At 43.0% G+C, this 12,212-nt stretch overlaps 1 protein-coding gene across 1 annotated transcript in view; it reads right to left on the minus strand.

Moving 5' to 3' along the window:
* Window positions 1–11,277, minus strand: part of AVEN (apoptosis and caspase activation inhibitor) — a 165,243-nt gene extending 153,966 nt beyond the window's left edge. Inside the window, exon 1 of the mRNA XM_016187517.2 lies at window positions 10,919–11,277. Coding sequence (XP_016043003.2) covers window positions 10,919–11,167 — 249 coding nt within the window. The 5' untranslated portion in view covers window positions 11,168–11,277. The remainder of the gene's footprint in view (window positions 1–10,918) is intronic.
* Window positions 11,278–12,212: the final 935 nt, after the last annotated feature.

Consider the following 12,212-nt stretch of genomic DNA (forward strand, 5'->3'; position numbering starts at 1 on the left):
TACAGATACTCTGGATTGAACATGGAGGAAAGATTAGAATAGTACATTCTAGGAGGTAAGCGGGTTTTACATGACAAAGAGCCTTCTAGGGGTTGGTAAGGAATTGAGACTTTACACTAAATGTGATATGCCGGCAGACTGACAGACATGTAAAATGCAAGGCTTAATCTATCTTTCTCATTCTCACAATCCCAACCAAAAAAACTGCTTTCAAGAAGAGGGGAGATGAAGAAAGAGAAGTGCCTGCAGCACTGCAGGTGAAGACTGGAGGTGATTATGCTTAGCAACATTAAGAGACGAAAAACAACTACGGGATGGAATCTAGAGAACTGATACACGTGAACTTGCAAAAACAAAAAACATGGCAGAAGCAAGTAAGCTATTTCTAAGGCTTACGAGAACTATGGTAGTTGTCCTTGAGGTGGGAAAGTGGGAACACAGAACTTAGGTGGTGGGCGTGGTGTGGAGCCGTACACTATAATCTTACAAACTATCAATCACAAATTAAAAAATGGGGGGGGACTACCAAGCAAGCCACAATAAATAAATATTTAAAAAATAAAATTAAAGTGTGTGGGACTGGAGAAACAGCATAATGGTTATGCAAAAAAGACTTTCATACCTGAGGTGCCAAAGATCTCAGGTTCACTCCCTAGCACCACCATAAGCCAGAGCTGAACAGTACTCTGGTTAAAAAAACAACAACATACTGAGGTACTAAGGAGCCAACAGAGCACACACACATGCTTTCAAGTCCTCACCTGCAGCGCTGCAGGCACAAGAAGGGAAGTTTCACAAGCAGTAGAGCAGTGTCTCTCTTCCTCTTTCTCTCCCCCTCTCTCCCTTCTCTATCATGGAAGAAAGAGAGGGAAGGAGGGGAGGAAAATAGGAGGGAAAGTGGCTGCTGGTAAAGGTGGATCCTGTGTAGGCCCTAAGCTCTATCAATACCCCTGGAGGCCTAATTAATTAAGTATTTAAGTATGTGTGTATATGTGGTAAGAAGTACCGGCATTGACAGTGAAGAAAGAAAGATGGCTATGGCACAAAACAAAAAAAAAAAAAAAAAAAAAAAAAACACCTCACTGTATGTAAACTGTAACTGCAAATTCAGTTTCTATAGCCCAGAAAATTAACAAAGTCATGTAAACAACCATCAGAAGCTGATAACCCCCAAATAAAGAACACCTCCCAATGTTTGCTGTTTACCCCATAAAATTCATTTTATAGACATGAGTCCCTCTTTGACAATAAGCTATTAATGAATATTTAATAATAAAACAGACTGAAATTTCACAAATCTGGTAATTGAGTACCAGATTTGGAGTTTATACAAGTTGGTTAAAGTCCACGATTCCATCTCAAAGGACCTATGTTGAAGATATTAAATGGCATGTTTAATTATGCCAAATTAATTACACACTTGATGATTATCCTTGCCTAGATTAACCTGAGGCATGACATCCATACTGTGGACAAGTCAGAGATAACATCAAATCAACATCTTTTTATAGATAAGCAAGGGCGCCAAGAAAAGGAGCTTTCCTCTCGTAGCCTTTCCCCCTGCTCCCCGTTCTTTTTCCTCTCGGTGGGTAAGACTACAATTCTAAAAAGCCAAAGGAGAAGCACAAAAGAAAAAGGATGAGTGAACACTGTCTATCAGATTTTCCATTCTGTTTTGCAATGGAGAAGAAATCAGTCAGAAAGGAAGAGTGAAAAAAAGTATAATCACTATCAAGATTTTGTTGATGTTGTTTAATCTGCTCAATTGAGGTTTCAACTCAGCTTTGCTTACATTCCATGGCTGTTCAATCAATAACTAAAGTAAGAAATGAATGTCACTCCCCTTTGGGAAGATGCCAGACTACTTACCCCATCTGCTGTTCACTGGTAAAATTGCTTTGGGAGCTTGTTTCATTTCTGCTGGGAACAGATTCATTCTGTACAGCAGATGATGCCTGAGACTGGCCTGAAATTTTCATTACATTGTTGCTTTGGACTGGACAAAGATCTTGGAATTAATGCATCAAGTTGATTTGACAAGTGGTTTGACTGTCATTTACAATTAGGCCAAAAATCACTCACACATTTGCTTTGAACTCTTAATTCTCCAGTTAAGAGACATGAAGTATCTCCAGTCCATAGTCACTCTTTCCTTTCTATTTTATTTGATAAGATAAAGAGAAATTGAGAGGAGAGCAGGAGATAGAAAAGGAGAAAGAGGTACACCTCCAGTGCTACTTCCCCGCTTGGGAAGCATCCTCTCTTCAGGATGAGGAGCAGAGGTGGGGAGGGGTTTGAACCTGCGTCCTTGCTCATGGTAACAAGTGTGTTCAATCACCACCCAACTCCCTTTCACAGCCACTTTTTAAAAAGTTTGCATTTCTAGAATTAGTACTAACAGAACATATCTGAATTGAACAAAATTTTCAGTTAAAAAAAAAAGATTTAATTGATTATCAATTACAAGGTTGGTGTATATTTTCTATCCAAAGAAGTCATCCCAGAATAGTGAAGCCTAGGAAATAATGAATTTTAAATTAATTTATAACCTAGTTTTAAAGGTTATTTCTGTACTGTTTCATTAGGAATTTCTATCCGAGGAGATTAACACAGATTTTTAAATATGTACAATCAACCTGATTTTGTTCCCAACACCTCTTTGAAACAAATGAACAGTCTACAATTTCTATTTATGAACAGAAACAAAACTACTAACATAATTTAAAAACTAAGTCAAAAGGTATTACAGAAGAGAGAGTGCTGAGGAACACAAGAAGAATAATGTTAGCCATCATCAAACTGTTGGTCATTATGTCATCCCTTTTATTACCCTAAAGTTTTACCATCACATTAAAAAAATAATAATAAAAAAGAAAGCCCTCACCTAACTCAACAACAAAAAAACAAATGACCCCCTCCTATAATGGAGAGGATATGAACAGAATATTCACCAAAGAAGAGCTCCAAATGCCAACAGACATATGCAAAAAAATGTTCCAAATGATTATTATCATCAGAGAAATGCAGATAAATAGGAGATACTGTTTTACTCCTGTGATAATGTCAGACATCAGAAACGACAGCAACAAATGTTGGTGAGGTTGTGAGGACAAAGGAACCTTCCTGCACTGCTGGTGGGAAAGTAAGTTGGTCCAATTCCTATGGAGAGCATTCTGGAGAACTCTCAGAAGGCTAGAAATAGAACTATCTTATGATCCTGCAACTCCTCTCCTGGGGATATAGCCTAAGGAACCCAACACACCCATCCAAAAAGACTTGTGTATACCCATGTTCATAGCAGCAAAAATTGTAATAGCCAAAACCTGGAAGCAACCCAGGTGCCTAACAACAGATATATATACACAATGGAAGACTACTAAGCTATTAAGAACGATGAATCCGCCTTCTTCACCTCATCTTGGATGGAGCTTGAAGGAATCTTGTGAAGTAAAATAAGCGAGAAAGAGAAGAATGAATGTGGGATGCTCTCACTCATGGACAGTTGAGAAATAAGACCGGGATGGAAAACACAAATTACAACTTGGACCGGGCTTGGTGTATTGCACCAAAATAAAGGGCTCGGGTGGAGGGGAGCTTTCAGGTCTTGGTACACGATGGTTGAGGAGAACCTAGGCAGGGTGTACATTAAAGAGAAATTTTACATGTACCAAAACTATATTTATTATTGAATATAAACCATTAAACCCCCCCAATAAATATTTTAATGCCAGACTGGCAAAATAGCTCACTTGGATAGTGTGCTTGCTTTGTCATAAGCACGATGCAGATTCAAAGTCAGCCCCCACCCACCACACCAAAGGGAGCTATGGCACTTTCTCTCTGGTGCCTTTCTGTCTCCCTGTCTTTCTATTTGAAAATGTCTGTCTGGAGCAGTAAAGTTCAGTGATGAGTAAAAAATAACAATGATAATTAAACACATCTAGTTTCTAAATATCTATTTATGTTCTCTATGGTCTCAAAGGTCTTTCTATGGTACTAATATCTTATACCTAGAATGATGTCTATAGTAATAAAAAAAATACATTAAAAAAAAAACATAGCCAGCACAAGGACCAGCTTAAGGATCCCAGTTCAAGCCTGTGGCTCCCCACCTGCAGGGGAGTTGCGTCAATGGCGGTGAAGCAGGTATGCAGGTGTCTTTCTTTTTTAAAAAAATATTTATTTACTTATTTATGTATTCCCTTTTGTTGTTTTACTGCCCTTGTTGTTTTACTGTTGATATTGACTCGTTGTTGTTGGATAGGACAGAGAGAAATGGAGAGAGGAGGGGAAGACAGAGGGGAAGAGAAAGATAGACACCTGCAGACCTGCTTCACCACCTGTGAAGCGACTCCCCTGCATGTGGGGAGCCAGGGGCTGGAACCGGGATCCTTATGCCGGTCACTGAACTTCTCGCTGCGTGTGCTTAACCCGCTGTGCTACCGCCCTACTCCCAGGTGTCTATCTTTCTTTCCCCCTGTCTTCCCCTACTCTCTCCATTTCTCTCTGTCCTATCCAACAGTGACAACAACAATAACAACAATAAAAAAAACAAGGGCAACAAAAGGGAAAACAAACAAAATCTTTAAAAAAAAAAAAAAAAAAAGAAGAAAGAAAGAAAGAAAGAAAGAAAGAAAGAAAGAAAGAAAGAAAACATAGCCACAAGAACTGTCTGTCCTGAGGTATTTCTTTCTCTCTTTTTTTTTTTTTTTTTTTTGCCTCCAGAGTTATCACTGGGCTCAGTGCCTGCACTACGAATCCACTGCTCCTGGCAGCCATCTTTTTTCCATTCTTCTTGTTATTGTTGTTGTTGCTGCTGTTGTTGGATAAGACAGAATTGAGAGAGGAGGGGAGGACAAAGGAGAAAGATAGATACCTGCAGATTTGCTTCACCACTTGTAAAGCAACCCCCTGCATGTGGGGAGTTGGGTGCTTGGATCCTTGAGCCAGTCCTTGCATTTTGCACTATGTGCACTTAATCTGGTGCACCACTGCTCAGCCTCTATCTTTAGCTATTTCTAACCTAATTTTACAGCATAAAAGAGCACAACCAAAAAGCTAATGTACTTTAATTCTCTCCTACTAGCTTACAAAAAAAAAAAAAAAAAATCTAGTCCATTATTGTACTAACAAAACAAAACCAGCACATACACATTCTAGCTTAAATTTAACATGCGTGCATTCTCCCCAATTCATCACAGATAATTTAAGACATAGTGTAAAGGGGCCTTACAGTGGTGCATCCACTTAAAGCACATATTACAAAGTGCAAGGACCCAGGTTCAAGACCCAGGCCCTACAGGGGAGAAGCTTCACAAGCTGAGAAACAGTACTGCAGGTATCTCTCTTTCTCTTCCTCTCTATCTCCCACTCCCTTCTCAATTTCTCTGTCCTGTCAAGTAAAAAGAAAAGTATTTTTCTTTTCTTTACAGGGAGAAGTCCACTGAGACAAATAGTTGTAGAGAAGATGGTTGGCCCATGTCTACAACTTTAGGGGAACTGTGGTGGATTGCAGGGGGGGAGAGTGAAGATTCAGAACTCTGGTGATGGGAATGGTGTGGATTCAAACCCCTGTCGACATGTAATTCTGTAATATAAAAATATTTTTTAATTTAATTTAAGAAAAGAAAAATGTCCACTGAGAGTAGTGGATTTGTCATGCAGGTACCAATCCCCTGAGATAAGCCTACTGGCAATAAGAAAAATTAAACAAATAATTTTAAATAATAAATTTAAAGGTGTCACTTTTTCTCGATCTTCCCCTTCCCTGAATTTTTTTTCCCCGTTAGGGTTATTGCTGGGGCTCGGTGCCAGCACGTTGAATCCACCACTCTAAGTAGCCATTTTTTCTTTCTTTTTTTTTTTAACTTTCTATTTTTTATTATACAGGACAGACAGAAATTGAGAAGGGAGGGGAGATAGAGAGGAAAAGAGAAAGACACCTGCAGACTTGTTTCATCATTTGTGAAACATTTCCCCTACAGGTGGGGAGGGGGGCTTGAACCCAGGTCCTTGCACATGTGTGTTTAACTGGGTACACCACTGCCCATCCCCCTTATGTGATTCTTTTTTTATTTTAATTTATTTATTTATAAAATGGAAACACCGACAAGACCATAGGATAAGAGGGGCACAATTCCCCACACCAGAGCTCTGTATCACATCACCTCCCCTGAGAGCTTTCCTATTCTCTTGGGTTTTTTTAAATATTTATTTATTACCTTTTGTTGCCCTTGTTGTTTTTTATTGTACCTATTATTGATGTCGTTGTTGCTGGATAGGACAGAGAGAAATGGAAAGAGGAGGGGAAGACAGAGAGGGGGAGAGAAACACAGACAACTGCCGACCTGCTTCACCCCTTGTGAAGACACCCCCTGCAGGTGGGGAGCCGGGCCTCGAACCGAGAGTCTTATGCTGGTTCATGCGCTTTGCGCCACATGCACTTAACCACTGTGTTACCGCCCGACTGCCCAGCTTTCCTATTCTTTATCCCTCTGGGAGTATGGACCCAGGGTCATTGTGGGATGCAGAAGGTGGAAGGTCCGGCTTCTGTAATTGCTTCCCTGCTGAACATGGGCGTTGACAGGTCGATCCATACTCCCAGCCTGTCTCTCTCTTTCCGTAGTGGGGCAGGGCTAAGGAAGCGGTGATGATCAAATCACTAACTATAATATTGTCTGGGGGGCCAGGTGGTGGCGCAGCTGGTTGAGCACACATGTTATAATGTGTAAGGGCCCAGGTTTAAGCCCCTGGTCCCCACCTGTAGGGGGAAAGCTTTGCAAGTGGTGAAGCGTTGGGCAGGTGTCTCTCTGTCCCTCTCCTCTAGCACCCTCTTCCCTCTTGATTTCTAGTTGTATCTATCAAATAACTAAATAAAGATAATTTTTAAATGTTTTAAAAATATTGTCATATGACAATCCGGACTGTATTTGTAGTAGATTGAACTCATAGAAGGAGAAAGGGAAGGTTACTAAGGGGGGCGTCAGGGAACTATGTATGTTCTGTGTTCGGCCAGGTGCGCCACTGCCCTGCCCCTAGGGAACTATGTTCTAATGATGGAGTAAGATGATGGTTTTGGGGGACCGGGGTAGCGAAGCACAAGGACCAGAATTAAGGATACCAGTTCAAGCCTCCGGCTCCTCACCTGCAGGGGGGGGGGTCGCTTCATAAGCAGTGAAGCGGTGTCTATCTTTCCCTCCTCCTCTGTCTTCCCCCCCCTCTCTCAATTTCTCTCTGTCCTATGCAACAACAGCTATAACAACAAGGGCAACAAAGTGGAAAAAATGGCCTCCAAGAGCTGTGGATTCAAAGTACAGGCACTGAGGCCCAGTAATAACCCTGGAGGCAAAAAAAAAAAAAAATTTAAATGTGATGGTTTTGGTGGAGGCTAAAATGCAATGAACTTATCTTTGGAAAATATAAAAAAAAAATGTACCCTTGTGACAAGAAAAATCCTGTAAATCAACATTTCATTAATAAAGTTATATAGGAATGTGAATATATATTCAAATATATGACAGTTCTATCCAAAATATAACTATAGGGGATCAGGAGACAGGTCATCAAGTAGAACAAAAAAACCTGGGTTGTTTTTTTTTTTAATTTTTTTTATATTTATTTATTTTCCCTTTTGTTGCCTTTGTTTTTTTATTTATTTTTTATCTTTTTTATTATCTTTATTTGATAGAGACAGCCAGAAATAAAGAAGGAAAGGGGTGGTAGAGAGGGAGACAGGCATAGAGACACACCTGCAGCCCTGCTTCACCACTTGCAAAGCTTTCCCCCTACAAGTGGGGACCAGGGGCTTTTCATTTTTGTTGTAGTTATTGTTGTTGTAATTGATATCATCGTTCTTAGATAGGACAGAGAGAAATGGAGAGAGGAGGGAAAGACAGAGAAGCGGAGAGAAAGTTAAATACCTGCAGACCTGCTTCACCACCTGTGAAGGGACTCCCCAGCAGGTGGGGAGCCGGGGGCTCCAACCAGGATCCTTGCGCTTTGCTCCACGTACACTTAACCCGCTGCGCTACTGCCCAACTCCCTAGGACCTGGATTCTAAGTTCCCCCCATCACCACATAGGAACACTGCAAAGGAGACATTCCACAAGCAATGAAATAATGCTCTTTATCTCTCATCTTCTGTCTGAAAAAAAAAATTTTTTTTTAATAGCCTGCCAAGAATTGTGGAATCATTCAGGTGCAAAGACCCAGCAAAGCTGTGGTGGAAAAAAGTGTGTGTGTGCACCTGGGTGCACACATGCACACACACACACACACACACACACACACACACTATAGTGGTTATATAAAAAAAGACTTTGATGCCTGAGGCTCTGAGGTTCTAGGTTCAATCCCCAGTACCACCATAAGCCAGAGCTGAGCAGTGGTCTGATATAAATAAAAGCCTAACATTTTGAGCTGGGCAGTGGCACACCTGGTTAAGCACATACATTACCATGCACAAGGACCCAGGTTCAAGCCCCCAGTCCCCACTTGCAGGAGGGACGCTTTACAAGCAGTGGGGCAAGTACTGCAGGTCTTTCTCTGTTTCTCTTTCTCTGTCACTGCTTCCCGACTTATTTCTCTCTGTCCGATCAAATAAAGAGAAAAGGCCTCCAGGAGTGTTGGATTCATTGTGCAGGATCCTAAGGCCCTGGTATAGCCCTGGTGGCAGAAACAAACTAATATTTTATAATAGAATGGGTTACAATAATAGCATAAATCAGAAAAAAGATTTATTCTCCAAATGCTGTGTCATGGTTCAACAAGCATAAGGACGACAAAATCACTTGCATACACTCAATTCAACAAGTTAAAAGACATTGGTTATTACAGGCCTGTGTGTTGATACTTTAGTAAGGTCCAAAGTGGTCAGGGAAGGTGGTATAGTGGATAAACACCTAACTCTCTAGCTTGAGGTCCAGAATTCAATACCCAGCATCACATATGCCAGAGTGATGTTCTGGTTATCTCCTCTTCCCCCACCTCTCATAAATAAAAAAATAAATCTTAAAAAAAAAATCCTGCAGCCAAAGAGTTGTTAGTTTTTTCCTCAGCAGAGCCATGTCTGGTTCACTAATAATAATAATAATAATAATAATAATAATGAGATAAAACAAGGCATTTGGGTATAAACCCATCACTAGCTATGAAAATTTGGCCAAATCAAATAATCTGTAAAAATGAAGAAAACTTATTACAAAGACAAATGTCACTAGAATGGTCTGAATTTTCTTCACTTCCTGACTAGCTATTAAGTTTTTCTTCATAACTTGCTCAAATCTCACTTTCCCCACTTAAATTTTGTTTCATAAATTTTTCTTTCCCAATTCTTTCTTTTCTTTCTTTAGGTTTTCAACTATCTTTAGGATGTCTTACTACTATGCCCTTAAAATACTGCAAGAATGAGACCTGTTGGTACAACAGAGAAAGCCTTAGACACTAAAAATATGAGATCCTGAGTTTAATCCCTGGCACTGGATGTGCCAGAGGGTGTGTGTGTGTGTGTGTGTGTGTGTCATTTATTAATAGATGTTTTTAAACACTGCAAATATTTCAGTAACTGAAAACTATACTGCAAAGAAATGTTTAATCTATGCCCCCAAGAAGTCAAATTTTAAAGGCAGTTGTGTGCTAAGGATGCTAAAGATAAGAGCAGAAGGACTGGGAGTCGGGCTGTAGCGCAGCGGGTTAAGCGCAGGTGGCGCAAAGCACAAGGACCGGCATAAGGATCTCGGTTCGAACCCCGGCTCCCCACCTGCAGGGGAGTCACTTCACAGGCGGTGAAGCAGGTCTGCAGGTGTCTATCTTTCTCTCCTCCTCTCTGTCTTCCCCTCCCTCTCTCCATTTCTCTCTGTCCTATCCAACAACGACAACAACAATAATAACTACAACAATGAAACAACAAGGGCAACAAAAGGGAATAAATAAAATAAAAATTAAAAAAAAAAGAGAAGGACCTTCAAGGTAGTTCACCTGTAAAGGTGGGTGCTTTCCCAGGCAGTGAACCCACCACACAGGAGGATGGTGAAGCTTCAGTGCTGAGATGTTTTTCCCTCTGACCCTCTCAGAGCAGTCAGTAGGAGCAGTGAAGCCCCAGCAACACAACAAAATAAGGCCAGGGAGACAGTGCAGACTTCCCTGCCTAAGGCACCAGAGGTCTCAGGCTCCAAGCCTAACACCACCATGAGCCAGAGTTGAGCAGTGTGCTGGAAAATAAATAACTGCAGAAGAGGGCATAAAAGGCAGTAATCAAACTCCTCTAGCTGTAGTGTAAAAAAAACTCCAAATCACTGAGCCACTGTTTAAAAAAAAAAAAAAAGGAAGGAAGGAAGAAAGGAAGGAAGAAAGGAAGAAAGGAAGGAAGGAAGGAAGGAAGGAAGGAAGAGAAAAAGCTTGGGGGAAAAGCATGGTCCATATCACGCCTTGCTCTGAATCGTAATATATTTCCTTCTATGAATGTGTGAATAAGGACGAATTCAGACCAAAATGCTGACGGAAACATTTGCAGAAATTTCAAAAAGATCAAGGTTAGTAACCCCTCATTCCCACACATACATGATAAAAGAGTACTAGCATTAACAAAATAAATTCCAAAAAACAGACCTGCCTACTGGATCTTTGCAATGCAAGTCCAAACCCTAGCCGCGCCCTCAACCCACTAGGAGTATCTAGACAGCCAGCCAGGACCCAGCAGCGCCGGCAAAGCTGCAGCCCTTTAAGATCCCAGCTGGGGCAGACAGGAGCCCCCGGGGCCGCCAGATTAGCGCGCACTTGGCCGCGCCACGTGCACTCCGGCGCGCTCCCGCCACCCTCCCCGTCCCGCGCAGGCGCGGACTCCGGCGACGCCGGATCGCGCGCAGCTTCCACGGCGCTCTCGGCTCTCGGAGCCGCCGGCCTCCGGCGCGCGCCCACTTACCCTCACGCTCGCGCCGGCGCCCCGGCTTCCCCGCTCCCACCGGCCGCCTCTCGGAGCCCCGCCACCTCCTCGGCCTCCACGGCCGCCGCGGAATCCCCGGCCGCGACCCCGACGACCTCCTCCGTCTCCGCCGCCGCCTCTGGTCGCCGCCGCCGTGGCTCCCGCCCGCTCGCGGTCGCGATCCCCGCCGGGCCGGTCGCGGGCGGGCCTGCGGCCACGGCCGCCCCGAGCTCCTCGCTCCGCCTGCATCTGGCCGCGGCGGCGCCGAGCGCAGCAGCCGGGCCCCACCGGAAGCGACGCGCTCAGGAGCCGCGAGCCTCAGGCCGGCGGCCGCGCGGGTGCGGGCCGAGCGGAGAGCCGCGGGGCGGGGCGGGGCGGGGCGGGGACCCGGGCTCGAGGACGGCGGCGGGCTCTGAGCGAAGCCCTGAGCCGGGCGTGCAAGCGGGGGCCGGCGGGGTGTCAGGGAGACACCGTAGACCCAAGGGGGGCAGTCAGTTTGCATAACGTGAACTCAGAAGAGAGAAATGCAAATACGATTGTAGTTGCACAAGAAAATACCGTTTAAAACCTTCCAAAATGTTAGCAGTGGCGAACTGTGCTGAGATGCCCAACCAGAAAATTTGTCTTTTTGTTTAATATCCTGATTTGGAAGGGATTATTGTGCAGTGTTGACAGTGCTGAACTTAGGGTAGAAGTAGGTCATTAACTTTTTTTCAGTACATCCACCCATTTAAGCTCTAAAATGGAGATGCACACAATCTGACAAGATGCAGCACACATCAGGTTTCTCAACCTTGGCACATTTCGAACTAGATTTTTTTTTTATGGTGCACTGTAGTTTTGTTTGTTTGTTCTTAACTTCTCATTTATTTTACTGATTGATGCCACCAAGGTGTTTTGTTTGTTTGTTTGTTTGGTGGTGCTCCATGTCTACACAATTCCACCACAGTTCCTAGCAGACCTTTTTTTTTTCAGATGGAGGGTGAGAGACAGAGGAAAGAACCCACTGCACCACTGAAATTTCGCTTTGTGTTTGATGTTCCCATGTAGTGATGGGAGTTCAAACCTGGGTCTTCACACATGGTAAAGTGTGTCTTCTCGCAGATGAGCTATCTCCCTCTCCTTGTACAATGTTTTTTAACATTTCAGACTGCTATTACTAATGCCTCCTCAGTTATAACCAAAAACAGGTCAGGTGTTGCTAAATGACCCTTATGGGACAAGATCAGTCTGGAGGAGACATAGTAACACAAACTATAGTTAATATAGCTCTCCCTCAAGAAATCTTCAAAAA

This window comes from Erinaceus europaeus, chromosome 16 (genome assembly GCF_950295315.1).
Source record: "Erinaceus europaeus chromosome 16, mEriEur2.1, whole genome shotgun sequence".
Lineage (NCBI taxonomy): Eukaryota > Metazoa > Chordata > Mammalia > Eulipotyphla > Erinaceidae > Erinaceus > Erinaceus europaeus.